The 16999-nt window shown below is 34.7% G+C and overlaps 2 protein-coding genes across 2 annotated transcripts; one reads left to right on the top strand and one right to left on the bottom strand.

The window, feature by feature from the left end:
- Positions 1–6408: 6408 nt before the first annotated feature.
- LOC133822353 (U-box domain-containing protein 6-like) lies at positions 6409–9758 on the top strand. Its single transcript, XM_062254651.1, has 4 exons — positions 6409–6597; positions 6789–6896; positions 7219–8393; positions 8825–9758. Exons 1-4 carry the CDS (start codon positions 6424–6426, stop codon positions 9624–9626), a joined length of 2259 nt encoding a protein of 752 aa, XP_062110635.1. The 5' UTR covers positions 6409–6423; the 3' UTR covers positions 9627–9758.
- Positions 9759–10004: 246 nt separating this feature from the next.
- On the bottom strand, positions 10005–11800 carry LOC133822354 (AAA-ATPase At3g50940-like). Its single transcript, XM_062254652.1, has 2 exons — positions 10791–11800; positions 10005–10620 (listed from the first exon to the last, which is right to left on the bottom strand). Exons 1-2 carry the CDS (start codon positions 11769–11771, stop codon positions 10120–10122), a joined length of 1482 nt encoding a protein of 493 aa, XP_062110636.1. The 5' UTR covers positions 11772–11800; the 3' UTR covers positions 10005–10119.
- Between the last annotated feature and the right edge of the window lie 5199 nt (positions 11801–16999).

Genomic DNA, 16999 nt, shown 5'->3' with positions numbered 1-16999 from the left:
CAACGGCCATGGGGGTTGGTGGAATTTGAAATTCAAAGGGTGTCTCAAAACTCTATAAATAGGAGCCTAATGCTCACTTGTAAGACACACCATTTTCCATCCACAAAGCACTTGGCTGGAAAATACACCATAGAGACTTGATAATTCTAGAGAGCTATTTCCTAGAGAGATCCCTTAGTGCTTCGAGAATAGGGGGAAATAAGCTTTTGGACAAAGGTTTTGAACCTTGTTCAAGTTGGTGATCCTCACTACTCTACACTTTGGTTGTGTGAGAGTTTGTTCTTTTTATTGATTTAATTTTCATTATTTTGATCTTGTTGATCTTATTTACTTGTATTATTATTGTTTTGAGTTTGTAATCCTCTTCTTCTACCTCTTTATATTTACTTGTATTTTGAGCAATTGAGTTGTAATGTTTATTTAATCAATTACCTTGTCTATTGTATTTTTTGCACAGAGTTGTATTTTGGTTTTTCCATGTTTCCATTGAGTATAAATATATATTCTCTAACAATCAAAAGCTTAATTTCCTTTTCAATGAAAGGAGAAACTATAAAGATCTCATGAGGATCCAACTTTGAAAAGATGGTAAGATAAGGTAATGTTCTTCTTTTGTTTTCTTAGAATATTTAATGGTTTTCATATAGTGATAGAAATGAGAAGAAGAAAATTTTATAAATGAGGTTCATTATTTTCTAATCTTCTTTGTTTTTTCAAATATAGTGGTTAGATTAGAAGATAATTTAATATCTTGAGTTTTTGTTATATGTAAATAATCTAGCAGATTATTGGGTAATATGCTAGCATGTTATATAATTGTCTTATTTTGTGATAATGGGAAATTATTAGAATGACAATTTTATGAGTTTTATATGACATGCATAACTATATTGATTTTGTGAATCAATAAAAATATGAAATCATATGTGTATGATATTTGTAATTTATGTTTACATATTAACAAATAGTCATGTGAGTATGATATAAGTCATATATGTTGACAACTATGTGAAATTATAATCATGCAAACATTTGTGAGATGTTAATAGGTTTTATCATATATTATTGTTAGTATGTGATTTGTGAATAAAAGAATTATTTGAGAATTTAAAAATTTCTCATTTAAAAGAAGAGCATCTCATTTTATGAGATAAGAAAAGATGAACCTAAGGGGGTTACATCTTTTAATGGTTGTGTTTTGCTATTGCAAGAAAAATGGATTAAGGTGGATCCAAAACTTGAGATAGCACATTGTCCAATAGACTTAGAGTCTAAAGTGTGGTCAAACGAAATATATTTAAGAATTATTTAGTGATAATAATTCTTAAATATTTAATGTCTCAATGAGGAGACATTTCAAAATTGGAGAAGCAATTTTGAATCTTTACACCAATGGTGAATAAAAGAGAACTATATTCATTTTGGTTAAAGATGGTGCTATGTTTAAATTAATCTCAATGGGGAGATAATTTTAAACTAAAACATATGAAATTAAAGTGTTTAAATAAATCAATGAGAGTTTATTTCTTTGATTTAAAGTGTTTAAAAAAATTAACATCTTCAAATTGATTTTGATGAGAAAATCAAGGGATGTAAAATTGGTGTTTTCAAAAGAATCTCAAAGAGACTTTTAAGAAATACACAAAAGTTGTTTAAGTGATTTTGAGATTATTTAGACAACTAAAAGTGAAAATTAGTGATTATTTGTTTGAGAAATTTTCACATGACATATGTATTCACATATTTTATTTTGTGAAATATATAAAAGAAAGAAACTAAGTGAAGGATGCTTTGAAAGAAATGTGCCTTGCTTTAGCAAGTAAATAAATCAAGATAAATATTGAGGTTTTTATCTTGATCTATTGAGAGTTTATCATGTGTCTTATTAGATGACTCATGATGAACTTTGAGAATTATAAGTCTAGATTTATCTTGGAGAATAAAGGATTTAATAGAAATGAAGAGTTTTATATTTAGAAGTGATTATCACTATGAAAGAAATGTGGGGGTGATGCTCCAAAGTTAATCAATTTATTTTGTTGATAATAATTGATTAATTTGGTCATCCTATCCAGTAGGTGATTTGAAATTCCACATTCTTCATCACATTGGCTATATGTGTATAGAATAGATAAATCTAGACATGCTTAGTGTCTAAAGTTACTGTTTGTAATATTTTGATTCAAGAAAGAATCAATTTAAAACATAAAGAATAATTTTAGAAACAAAGAGGTTTCTAGAATTAATATTCAAATGTTTCTCTTGGATATTAAACTATAAAATAGTGGGAGTGTTGACAATGGTCAAAATCACTATTTTAAAGAGATAACTATTTTAATCAAACTATGGCTAGCAACAAAGTTTGAATAAAATAAAGAGAGTGTTTAAAGTATGCATGCATGAGAAAAGAAATGACTCAAATACAATCATTTCTACATCTCAAGGGATGAGACTTAAACTCCCTAAAGAGATTCACGATTGATGGTAACCTATCCTAACACTAGTTAAATAACTAGTATTATTTTTCAATAGGTAATAACAAGTCAATCAAGTGAATAGTAGTAGTACTCGTATTTTGTCCCATCTAAGATATGAGTACTAGTGTGTTACCAAAATGAGGGTTAAAACCGAAAGATTTTTTAATAGAACTCAGTCTTGAAAAGACAAGTATTTTAGGGTAACAAAATACTGTAAGAGTTCTACCTATATAGACCTAGGGGTGGTGCCGCCCCTCATGAGAATTGAGAGTCATTCTCAAGAAAAGTCTATTAATGAAACATGCACATGGCCATTAACGGTGCAAAAGTGAGACATTGAAGTCTTAAGTGAACATAGCAAATGTGTGTGTGTTATCAAGGGATAGTGGTTCAATGCTTCGGCAACCAAAATTTCAACAAACTTTGTGGTAATTACACTAATGTAAAATTCAAGTCGAAATACATTTTACTTTATGCACCAATGCAAAAGTTTCTATAGAGAGTGATTATTTAATCAAGTGGGGGAATATTGTATTTTAATATAATGTTTAATTAAATAAGTGTTACAAAAGGTGATTATTTAATCTAAGTGGGGAAATGTTATATTATTTTAAATAATATAATGTTAGATTAAATAATGTGACATAATGTTATTTGTCACACCTTGTAACATATTATTGAGAGTCACAAAATTGGACACATGTATGTGCCCAAATGTGACATATTTTGGAGTTACAAAAACAGGTACAAATTTGTAACTCCCAAATATTAACCAATAATGTGTAGATTTGATATTACACATTTTGATTTGAATTTCTCAAAGCCATAAGAGATATGGCTGTTAGAGATGTGATTTTAACTCCCATAATGTGTATGGAAGTTACAAAATCAAGTGGGAATGAATTTGGAACGTTTTGGCAAATTCGGAAAATTGGTTGCTGAAAAAATATCTTGGGCCGCGGCTTGAGTTTTTCAGGCCATGACCCAAGAGGCAGAAAGCATCGTGAGCCGCGGCCCATGTTTTCAAGCCGCGACTTGAGCGGCTAACAACATTTTCCAAACTTCAGTTTTATCCAATTTTGAACGTTTCCAACAGTCAAGTAACTCCCAAATCTCTATTTTAATTTCATAAACATCCAATTAATCATTGGTAACAGCCATGGGGGTTGGTGGAATTTGAAATTCAAAGGGTGTCTCAAAACTCTATAAATAGGAGTCTAATGCTCACTTGTAAGACACACCATTTTCCATCCACAAAGCACTTGGCTGGAAAATACACCATAGAGGCTTGATAATTTCAAAGAGCTATTTCCTAAAGAGATCTCTTAGTGCTTGGAGAATAGGGGGAAATAAGTTTTTAGACAAAGGTTTTGAACCTTTCTCAAGTTGGTGATACCCACTACTCTACACTTTGGTTGTGTGAGAGTTTGTTCTTTTTATTGATTTTATTTTTATTCTTTTGATCTTGTTGATCTTATTTACTTGTATTATTATTGTTTCGAGTTTGTAATCTTCTTCTTCTACCTCTTTATATTTACTTGTATTTTGAGCAATTGAGTTGTAATGTTTATTTAATCAATTACCTTGTCTATTGTAGTTTTTGCATAGAGTTGTATTTTGGTTTTTCCATATTTCCACTGAGTATAAATATATATTATCTAACATGCATTTATCATCATATAATAATATAATTCAAATAAACATGCATATAATCATTTAATGGCATAACAAATCATTTATGGTCCCTTCGGCCTCCTAATCAATGTCCTAAACTTTATTAGGAAATTTAGGTCATTACAAGTGGCTGCCTTAAGATTAGGGGTACTGAACGAGCTTTCTTGCACTAAAGTTACTGCTGACAAGACATGTATCAAAGGGAAGAGCACATCTTTCTTGTACTGAATTTATCGCTAACAACACATATACCAAGCTTCTTGGAGCTATCAAACTTGGCTTATTGATTGTCTATCATTTGTTTGCTGAGATTATTAGATTTATCACTTGTAGTTATAAGAAATGAAGTTATCACCTGTTAGATGTGAATCCAACACTAACATGTCTATCATTTTAAAGAGTTTGTGGTTTATATTATATAGAATGTGGTTTACATTTTAAAGAGTTTGTGGTATTTTAAGTTTTGTGATTTAAATTTTAAAGTGTGGTTTACAATTTAATGATCATAGTTTATATTTTAAGACTTGTGGTTTATATTTTATAGCTTGTGGTTTACATTTTCAAGGTTCTAGTTTACATTTAAGGGATTGTAATTTACCTTTTAATATATGTGGTAAAAATATTAATTAAGTAATATAGCAATCAATCTTGCCACTCTTGGCACCCTTGGGTGTCTATGCATGAACCTATTTGCCACTTTTGGTAACCTTAGGCCTTAAATGATGATTTGAAGGAAAAGCTGCAAGTCTCAAGGCCTTGCGATTTATCTTTATGACCATGAGGTTTACATTTTAGGGCTACTAATTTGCATTTTAATAAATACATGAACTTGGTGTCTATTTTATATTTATGAATAAGAGAGGATGATCATTCCTTGCTTTTGGCCTCACTTCTTCCTCTTGAGCACTTGTTTGTTGAACGCTTCATCTCTTGGCTTGCCTTGCCTAAGCAAGCACCAATAGTCACTTTACCATGTACTCAGTACCTATTGGCCACTTTTTGCACCATATGGCCTTAAATGATAATTTGAAATGTAAATCGTTAGTATTCAAGGCTTGAGGTTTACATTACGTGCATTGCCTATATTACGTGTGTGGTTTGTATTACGCACTACTACAAAAACATGCTTTTAGAACACTTTTTTAGGACACTCACCTAGATGCGAGCCCTAAAAACAACTCCTAGACTTTTCAGGACACTTATTGAGAGTCCTTAAATAATTTCTTTTAGAACATGTGGTGCGAGCCCTAAAAATTGATGTGTGCCCTAAAAGTTTGATTTTTTTTAACAAAAGTTCATGAAATTTTTAGGACACTCATTGAGAGTTCTTAAAGAATTTCTTTTAGGACACGCAGTGCGAGCCCTAAAACCCTATGTGTGTCCTAAAAGTTTGAATATATTTGTTTTATTATATATTAAATCAGAAAAAAAATACGCAGCCCATTCTTACTCTCTCTTCCTTGGATTCCCTCTCTCTTCCCTCATTTCTCTTTCTCTCCCTTTCAAGATCTCTCTCTTGCAACTTCCTGCCACTAGAATTCGGCGGCTCTCCGGCTACCCCCTGCCTACACGCACTGCCGAGGCGTCTTCGCCGGCCCCTGAAACCCCCAGCCCTGCGAGTCCCTAGCCTCACGCACCCCCTAGTCCTCTCGACGGAGCCTCCAAAGTTCGAAGACTATGTGGGTTTCTGAAACGTTTTTGGCATTTTCCAACTACCTCGAGCCACCCCGAGCCAAATGACCACCACCATTGCATTCCTTGTGCTTTGGGCTTCAAAACCCACTAAAGGATCAGACCGAACCACCACCGTGGGGTGGTGGCGCTGCCGTCATCGCCGGAGCTCCGGCAGGAGATTTGGCTACCAATTAATTTTTAAAAAATTAAAAATAAAACTTTTCAGCACTCGCAATACGAGCCTTAAAAATATTCTTTTAGGACTTGCAACGAGAGTCCTAAAAAAACATCTATTATTTGATAGCCTTAAAAAGTAAGGTTTAAACGAAACAAGCAATCAACCAACCACTGCCAACTTCAAGCTCAGTTTATGCAAGTCACAATTGGAAAGAGATGGAATGTAGAACAATTCCAACAACAGAATGCTATACTCGTGGATGGGAGATTAAGAGTGATGGGATTGCGGCGGTAGATGGGTGGAGACACTCAAATCTCAGTCGGTTGTGGTGAAAAAAAATGAAGATTGAACAATGGAGAAGCTCAAAGATCTTTTGGTTGTGTTAATTTATTTTTATGCTGCTTGTAGTTACATGGAGAAATGTGCAGGACCCTTTCCTCAATTTATTGCAAAATACTGCCAATTTTCCCTTCGTTGGAAGCAGCTCAGCCTAGAAGCAAATCTGGGATTCAAGCTTTATGTTCATTGCATGTAGCACTTGAGAAGGCCAAGAATGTTCTTCAACATTGCTCTGAGTGTAGTAAACTTTACTTGGTAGGCTTCCTTTTCTGTATTCTATTCATGGTCTTATTATGCTTGTACCTTTTGGATGTTTAATGTTTACCTTTATATCAGAGAACAGATCAGTAACAATCCCTGGATGATTGTCAGATTTGAACTAGTTGCTGATAATGTTTCTAATTTTTACTCTAGAATGCAACAACTGCATTACTCTTACCATGCAGGCTATAACAGGAGATTCTGTGCTTACAAAATTGGAGAAGGCAAGATATGCTCTTGAAGATAGTCTTAGGCGTGTTGAAGACATTGTTCCACAATCTATTGGTTGTCAGGTCAGTTTTTATTTTTTTATTTAGGTGAATCCGTGAATGTCATATGAGTGGTTGATTTTCTGCATGAGGTGTTATAGTAAATATTATGCATTGTTATTGAGTAAATTATGAAACATAGCTTGAAGGTATTTGAGAATACTAATGTAGAGGTGTACTATGGATACCCTAAATCTTCTGTTAAAAAATCCATCTTCTTCTCTCTGTCTCTATTATTCTATAAACCAACCCTTGATGGAGTCATTTCAATTTTATTTTCCTGCCTGACATTTTTGTTACCTATATATTCGAGGCTTTGACTCTCATTGATACAATTTTGTTTCAGATTCAAGAGATTGTTGGTGAACTTGAGGGTACTTCATTCTCGCTTGATCCCTTGGAGAAACAAGTAGGTGATGATATAATTGCACTGCTTCAGCAGGGGAGAAAATTTGACAACTGTAGTGACAGTAATGAGTTGGAATCATTTCATCAGGCTGCTACTAAGCTTGGAATTACCTCTTCCAGGGCAGCTCTTACAGAGAGAAGAGCTTTGAAAAAACTAATAGAAAGAGCTCGTGCTGAGGAGGATAAACGGAAAGAGTCTATTGTGGCTTATCTTTTACATCTTATGAGAAAATACTCCAAGTTGTTTAGAAGCGAATTCTCAGATGACAATGATTCTCAGGGTTCTGCGCCATGTTCTCCCACTGTCCAGGGTTCTATTGATATTGTGGAGCCTGGGGGAAATGGTCACGCCTTTGATCGACAGTTATCAAAACTCAGTTCTTTCAACTTCAAGCCAAACAATAGGAGATCAGGACAGACGCCTCTTCCACCAGAAGAATTGAGGTGTCCAATATCTCTGCGGCTTATGTATGATCCAGTCATCATTGCTTCTGGTCAAACATATGAAAGGATTTGCATTGAAAAATGGTTCAGTGATGGGCATAATACCTGCCCAAAAACTCAACAAAAGCTTTCTCATCTTTCTTTGACTCCCAATCACTGTGTCAAGGGTCTTGTTGCTAGTTGGTGTGATCAGAATGGAGTTTGTGTTCCCGATGGTCCTCCAGAGTCTCTTGATCTTAACTATTGGAGGTTAGCTCTATCCGAGTCTGAGACCACAAATTCAAAATCTATGGGTAGTGTTAACTCTTGCAAGTTTAAGGGGGTTAAGGTGGTTCCTTTGGAAGAAAGTGGTACTTTAGGTGAGGCTGATGGAAATGAAACTGAAAATGTTTGTCCACTAGAGGGAGAGTCTGAGCTCAATGTGCCTGAAAGTTATCAGGACTTTTTGACTGTCTTGAATGAAGGAGAAGACATGAGGATAAAGTGCAAAGTGGTGGAGAAATTAAGGCTCTTGCTGAAGGATGATGAAGAAGCTAGGATTTATATAGGAGCTAATGGGTTTGTTGAAGCACTTATGCAGTTTCTCAACTTAGCTGTGCGGGTAGGAAATGATGTTGCCCAGGAAAGTGGAGCAATGGCTCTTTTCAACCTTGCTGTCAACAATAACAGGTGAGCTATTTTCTAATGGCTCCAGGATCTAAAGGCTCCAAATTGACTAAGTAATGAAAGATTGTACTACAGGACTGATGAATGATCTCTTAGTTATTTTACACCCATACCAACCTTAAAACAAGAAGTACTAGGTTTGCTAACATCTTTCTAGTTCATGCCCTAGCCAATAATATTTGAAATTGAATCTATATGTGTTACAATTCGTATTTAATTAAATAGGTGCCTTTGAGTTTCAAAATACCTTGCTCGTATGTCCACTTACACTTAAATTTTAGCTTTTTTATTTTATTTCTAAATCCTCTAGTGAAAAAATGACTAAGAGACACATACATCTTTCACTGCTTGTATAGTTTATTATTTTGCTATAAACTATTGAGGTATTCATTTCAATCGCTCCATTATAATTTTTATTTTTCTTCTCATGGCAGAAACAAGGAAATGATGCTGGGGGGTGGTATAATTTCATTACTGGAGGAAATGATCTCCTCTACCAATTCTCATGGTTTTGCCACAGCACTATATTTGAATCCTTCCTGCCTTGAAGAAGCCAAACCTATCATTGGGTCATCTCAGGCTGTTCCTTTCTTAACTCAGCTCCTTCAAACTAATACTGATGTTCAGTGCAAGCTTGATGCCCTCCATGCCCTGTACAACCTGTCTAGTGTGCCTGCCAATATCCCAAATCTACTTTCATCTGGCATTATCAGTAACCTTGAATCCCTTGCAGCCTCTGCTGACAGCACATGGACAGAAAAGTGCTTAGCAGTATTTTTAAATTTGGCTTCGAGTCAATCAGGACAAGATGAGATGGTGTCAACGCCAGGCATTATTGGTGTACTTGCAACGATGTTGGATGCTGGCGAACCCAGTGAGCAAGAACAAGCTGTATGCTGTCTGTTACTTTTATGTAATGGGAATGATAAATGCTGTCAAATGGTCTTACAAGAAGGTGTAATACCAGGACTAGTTTCGATTTCAGTTAATGGGACCACGAGAGGAAAAGATAAGGCACAGAAACTTCTCATGTTGTTTCGTGAACAACGACAGCGAGACCAAGTCCAATCATCTCCAGACGAGGAGGAAGAGCAAATGCCTTCCGAAAGTAGTGAGATGTCTATGCCGCCAGCTCCCGAATCCAAGCCTTATTGTAAATCCATTTCAAGAAGAAAGATGGGCAAAGCTTTCAGCTTTCTGTGGAAGACCAAGAGCTACTCTGTCTCCCAGTGTTAAACCTCACGGTGTTGTAAATTTTAGTTGTATCAACTTCTTTCTTTTGTCCTCTTCTTAAGGGCATTACTATTTTTTGCTTTTCAAAGAGAAGAATGTACAGGCCCCTGTAATTTATGAGTTTTTGTTTCTTTATGTCATTTTCTTTTCAGCTAGGAATACATGTATTATTATTATGAATATCACAATCAAAGCTTTAGATTACATGTGTAATTTGATTTTCATTACTTAGATTGTAAAATCTGTTTAACACTTGCATTACTATCTGGATACCAAATTATTCGAAAAATGGATACATTAAGTAATGGACAAGTAAAAGCTGTTTAAACTAAGTGGCGTTCAAATTATTTATTACACCCTCGTGCTCGTATCTAAATTGCGTCGTTTAGTCTCTTACATATTTATTTCATTAAAAATCTTCATACATATATAACAATTTATCAAATATTATATGGTGGGACGTGTAATCTGAAACATATAATTTCTATTCCTAATTCTAATAGACATCTCCAAGCCGGCCTTTTCTTCCTCTTACTACTCTCTTTCTCCCAACTCTCTTATTCTTGCCCTTGAGAACGTCCATGCTCTGTTCTTTACAATCACTATCTTTTTCTTCTGCTTTTTCTTTGACTTGTTCATCAAGCTTCATCTTCTTTTTCCTCTGGAGAGTTTCAATGAGTCTAGGCAGAACTATATCTGCATCATTGCTTCTCATAAGCTCCTCCGCAACCTCAGCAGGGGTCACCTCAACCTCCTTTATCAACTCCTCAACTTCCCCAAATAAAGGGTGATTTTTGATTTGGAGATAGTTAAAAGCAAGAGTCTTAAACCCACATGGTGTGCAGTAAGACATGTTGATATGCATGTCCATTCGGCCTGGTCTTAACAATGCAGGGTCTAGTTTGTCCTTGTAATTAGTTGTAAAAACTATTATTCTCTCATCTCCGCAGCTTGACCATAACCCATCTATGAAATTAAGCAGCCCAGATAGAGTCAACTGTAAAATTAGAGAAATTAATTAATTAATAACCAAATGTTCATATAGTGCTCGGAATGGAAACTTGTACTCGAAGACTATGTAATACTTGCCTAGACTCATCATTTTAAAAACTCTTTTTTGCTTTTCTAACGTGGAATGGGAAAAAGACAAGAATATTGATATCTCACCTGGCTGTCATTTTGACCATAACTACCTTGACCACACCCCCTGTTTTCCAACTGAACACTGCAATCAATATCTTCAATCACGATTATTGATTTATTCTCAGTCATAACCAACAGACTCCTAAGATCAGAGTTACTATTCAAATGGGTGAGCTCCAAATCATAGATATCAAACTTGAGGTAATTGGCCATGGCAGCAATCAAGCTCGACTTCCCAGTACCAGGAGGACCAAACAGCAAATACCCACGTTTCCAAGCCTTACCAACTCTCTTGTAAAACTCCTTTCTCTTCACAAACCTATCCAAATCATCAACCAATTCCTTCTTAAGCTTCTCGTCCATAGCCAGAGTCTCAAAAGTCGAAGGGTGGCGAAAATCGATCGAGCACCATGAACCCTGCAGAGAAAAAAGCTTCACCTTCTTCTTCTCTACGTCAATGGCTTTGGCTCTCTCCATTACGTACGGCAGATAAGCTTTGACCACTCTCTCATTGTGACTCTTGTGAAACTTTAACTGAAACGATTTTCGCTCGGATGTTTCTGTTGTCTGATTGCAAGTTTCGAAATCGAAAGACGATTTTTGAGTCTCGACACAAACGAATTCCCAGACCAACTGGATCTCTTCAAACTGGTCGATGATTCTCTCACCTTTGTTAATGGTGACAGAGATTTGATCCTCACATGGGGTTTTCGAGGCCTTAAGGTTGTCGTTGGAGGATGAGATTCTCGTACCCAAGTAACTGTCGGCGGCTTTGTAGATTTCGTTGACAGTTAAGCCGTTGTACTCGTCGATGGTGATAGTTATCTGGGACGAGAGGTTCCAGCAGAGTAGGCCACCGAGTTTAGCGAAGAGTTTCTCCTGGAACTGACGTGGCATGAGCTGATTGGACAGTGTTTGTAGCTCGTTGACTACTGTTCGAGCTATCATTGCTGACGCGGCAAAAGTTGTGTATGTTGATAAAATTGATGGAGCTGAAGAATACATTTTTATATTTAGAAGATGATGAAGACAAATAATTTGGGAGGTTTGTTGTGATGATATAATTCTTGAGGTCTTGTCTATATATATACATGTCTTGATTGATTAAGATGGATTCTTGAGTACGCTTGAGTACTGAAGAGAAGTAATTTAACATGAACTTGCTACAAAAGCTTCTAAGGAAATAGACTAGTCAACCACTTCGAGAAGTTAATAAAAGTTAAGGTCAAATACATTGACAAAGGACAAATCGTCTCAAGCAATCTTTTACTAAATTACGAAAGAGTATGTGGCAAAATATTACATTGTATAATGTTGAGGTGTATATCTTGTATGAATTGTTCACATATCACAACTCTTCGTAAAGTGTTTAAAAGCTTTTGGATGAATAGCATTCTTAATTGGTTTCGTAACACTTAAAAAAAATAGTTTTTTATTTAATTAATTAAAAATTTAACAATTAAATATAAAAGAATATTTGGTAAATGTTTTTATTTATTATTTTTAAAAATTTGATAATTTTAAATAAAATTCATTAAATCTTGAAAATAAAATTTTTTTCACTTAAAATGTTTTTTTAAACTATTTTTGACTTCTCGTTTTTTTTTTTTTTTCTTCTCTTATTTAATTCAACATCTTATCCCATTTTATATTGTTAAATAAAAATTAAAAATAAAAGTTATCAAACGCATTTATTATTTTTGTTTTTAAAAACAAAAATAGCTACCAAATATATATTTATTTTTTTTAAATAAAAAAAAACAAAAATAAAAATAATATTTCTATTTTTGAGTTTAAAAAATTCAAAAACAAAACTTTTACCAAACCCAACTAATACCAACTAATATTAGTAAAAGCTCGTTAACTATATTTTCTTTTCCAAGTAATAAATGTAACATTAATAATCAAACAAACAAATATTCACTAACACAAATTTTATAGGCTTCCACTCGAGTTTATTTATTTTTCTTTAAATACTTTATATATTAATGTATTTCAATATTTTAATTAGATGAAAAACCATCTCCATTTATAAATAATGTTCTTTTTTTTTTGAATAAAAGTATTGGACTTTATTGAATACTTTCTTCCAGGACAATAGCCAATACAGTAGAGGATAGACCCTCAATAGTCAAAACACGGTCAGCTATTACAGAGGCAGCCCTTGCAATTGCATGAGCAGCTCTATTAGCAGAGCGCTTTACAAATGAAATTGAAACCGAACCCAGCTCCTCACAGAGAAGCTTACAATCATCAATAATCCCACCAAAGTATGATTCCATAGCAATAGAACTTCGAAGAGCTTGCACACACAGAAGACTATCTGTTTCGATCATCACATTCGGCCATTTCTTCCGCTTAACCCAGCTCAATACCTCACGTATCCCGATCGCCTCTGCTATCTCCGGCGAAACCACCCCCGATCGGCACGAAGAAATTGCTTCCACCACCTTCCCATCTTCGTCCCTGGCAACGCCTGCGAAGCTAAAACACTGAGAATCAATAAACATTGCTGCATCTGTATTTATTTTTAGCTTTCCAACAGGCGGCTTCTTCCAAGACGAAACTCCATCTTCACCAGATAGGAACGAAGGCATAGGGGTCAGCTCCTTGTCTTGAGCTTGTATCCAGTTCTGAAGAGTGCAATCGGCCACATAGAGAATCTCTTGGACAGACCCTTTTTTCTTCCTCCATACCCACTCATTCCGACGCCTCCATATTGCCCAACATAGCATAAAAAAACGGCATCTCTGATCATCATTCAGTTGAAAGATAAAACCCCTAACCCATGCCTGAAATGATTCTGAACTTGGAGCTAATATATCGAAACCCAGCTGCTGCCAACAGGACCAAACTAAGCGGCACCCAGCAAGGCAATGGGTCACCGACTCATTCTATTCTAGGCAAAGGGGGCAGACCATTTCTACAGGGACATGCCTGATACGGAGTTGAACATTAGTGGGCAAACAACCAGATAAAGCTCTCCACACAAAATCCCTTACTTTGGGCGGAACCCGAGTCTTCCACGTACTATTCCAGAAATTACGATCTAGTTTCGATGCTTCACCATGTTTGATTCTCTGCAGAGCTCTATAACAACTTCTAACTGTAAATCTTCCTGAGGTTTCAAACGACCAATACCAAGTATCTACTGTTCGATTTGGGCTGAGAGGAATACTAAGAATACATCCGGCATCTCTCTCATTGAAAACGTCCTTTACCAGCTCCTCATCCCATGCGAGGGAATCAACATGCAACAAGGAAGAAACTCTGGCTGAATTAAGCGAGGGATGAATTGTCGTGACCCGTGGATTGTTTGGATCAGGCAACCAAGGTGCAGAACAAATATCAATATCACATCCATTACCCACACGGCACCTAACTCCCGACCGAACAGTTGCTTGAGCCTCAAATAGACTTCTCCAGATAAAACTTGGGTTAGATCCCAGATTCACACTCAGAAAATTACTGTCTTTATAATACCTCGCCTGGAACACACGGCCCACCAAAGAATTGGGTCGACTAAGTAACCTCCACCCCTGTTTACTCAACATGGATAAATTGAAATTATGCAAATCCCTAAAACACATTCCTCCCTGAACTTTATGTGCAGTCAAACGACCCCATTTCCTCCAATGAACCCCCCTGCCTCCAGATGAACTTGACTGCCACCAATATCTCGCCATAAGTTTCTCCATATCCTGACAAACGTTGAGAGGGAGTAGAAAGACATTCATCGCATAAGAGGGCAAAGATTGAGCCACCGATTTAATCAAGATCTCTTTGCCAGCCCTCGACAAAGAACGACCCTCCCATTGTTGTATCCTCTTCTTCATCTTGTCCTTGAGATACCCAAGTAAAGCAGATTTATTTCTCCCCATGGTATTAGGCAATAATGTTCTTTTAGATAACAAAGTAATTGCAACAATGAGAACTTTTTTAGAAGATACAATTGTGAAGTAGTGCATATATATTGATTGATGGACTCTAATACTATATATATATATTAATTGATGGACTCTAATACTATATATATATCAACAATAGCTTTCACTTGTCGAGTATTAGAGGTGTACAAAAATCATCAAATCCAATTAGAACCGATCGATCCAATTACACCAAATTCAATTAGAATTGATTGATCCAATTAGGAAAAACTGCCAAAAATTGGATATCCAATTATGATTGGATTGAATTGGATTTTGAAGATTCGAATTGGATCAGATCGATTGTTGAATGATATATGCCAAAATCTAATAAAACCGACCCGATCCAATTGTATATATATTTTAAAAATATATTTATTTATTTAAGATTATGCTTATAATTTATGTTGTATTTGTTGTTGGGGTTTTATGCCCTAATTAAAACCCAAATTCTTTGTAATCTCATTTTATTATCAATAAAAGAATAGAAATCATTTTTTGACTTGGTCAATCACTTTGCTCACATGTTTTATTTTCAAGATTATTTATTTAATATAAACTTCTATTAAATCCCGAGCATATAGCTAATCTTATTTATAGTGACGTAATCACAATGGAATATAAATATGATTATATGTTCAAAAATAAGTTAGTCCTAAGATTAGTCAGTGCACCGGATTTACACTGACTTGCCAATCTACGATATGATCTATTTACACATTACAGTGTTATGTTCTTTCCAGAACATTAGCAAAGTAGATAAGATCGGATGTATTTGTTACATCGGACAGGACCGATATTGACAGTTGATAAGATAAGTAAACATACCATTATTATCTATTCTAGTCATATCATATAGTTGACCATAGGTCAATTCAATCTCAATTCTGAGTGGTTAGTATTCTAACTGATTGTATTATTTGAGTTCTTTGACTTGTTCGTTACCAGCTTACCCTACGGACTAGCCCATACTTACATCTTGGGAACTCGGTAGTATAATTGAGTGGGAGTGTTAATCATAGATATGAACATCTATAGCTTCTGATGAAGAAGTGAAACGATGGTTTCCTTTTAGTTTGGTTCAAGGTGTTAAATGATAGAGATCTCATTTCAGTAATTAAATTAGTTTACTGAAATATCATTTACAAGGAACTAAGTGTTTTAAGGATAAAATACAATAAGGGGTAAAACGGTATTTTAGTCCTATCTCATTGTAGACCGTCTATAGAGGATTGAGTGACAATTATGGTTGTAACAATGGATAATTAATAGCGTATCTATATTTTTTATAGAGCGTTCTATGAATTCAAGAGTGCAATTCCAAGTCTATAGTGGAGTCACGAGGAATTAATAAGTTAGTAAATTTATTTGTTAGATTTATGATAACTTATTGGAGCTTGATTTCATAGGCCCATGGTCCCCATTGTACCTTGGATAAAATCATCTAGATAGTCTCAATTAATTGATTTAATCATCAATTAGAATTATCAAAGTTGACCAGGTCAATTTTGGATAGTTTCACAGAGTTGTGTAATTTTGAGAAGAAAAGAGAAATTATGGCAGATTTATTAATTAAGATAAATTGGTATCTAAATTAATAAATAAATTTAAATCAAGGTTCAAATTATAAATAATTAATTTGATAAAGGATTTAAATAATTATTTAATTAATTAAATCAATAGAAAATAACACAGGCCTTGATTTTAAGTCCAATGGGCTTATAATCAAATGGGAAATTTCACGGGCCTAAAGCCCATGATAATTTCGACCTAGGGCTTCAAAATGGCTGTTATGTTATTGATTTTTTAATTAAATTAAATGGCCTAATTGAGTCTATAAAAGGAGTGCTTATAGAGAAGTCAAAAAAAAGGGTTTTTTGATAAGTCAGATTTTCTAATAGTTTTATATTCTCTCTAAACACAAGTCATTTTCTAAGCCTCTTTGTATTTTCTCTTCTTCTCTCTATATCTATCTCATGTGTTGAGAATTGCCCACACTAGTCTAGGTGGTTCTAAGGATACATTGGAAGATCGTGAAGAAAATAGAAGATCGGTTCAGTTTCTTGATAATACTCTGCGACAGAGAGGAAACAAGAGTTAGAGAAACTGAAGGAAGGACTCTTAATTCCGCTGCGTATACTGTAAGTATTCTATTTTTGTTTCTCTTTGAATTCAATTCTAGAAACATGTTTTAGGCTATCTCGTATTAATTTGTTTAATATTAGATATACATGAAAATAAATAAAGATCATGTATAAGTTTTTTCTAACATTTGTATGGTGTTGTATCACTTTGAACAAATTAGTC

The sequence above is a fragment of the Humulus lupulus genome, chromosome 3 (genome assembly GCF_963169125.1).
Source record: "Humulus lupulus chromosome 3, drHumLupu1.1, whole genome shotgun sequence".
NCBI classification, from domain to species: domain Eukaryota; kingdom Viridiplantae; phylum Streptophyta; class Magnoliopsida; order Rosales; family Cannabaceae; genus Humulus; species Humulus lupulus.
This window is presented reverse-complemented; position numbering and strand designations above follow the sequence as displayed.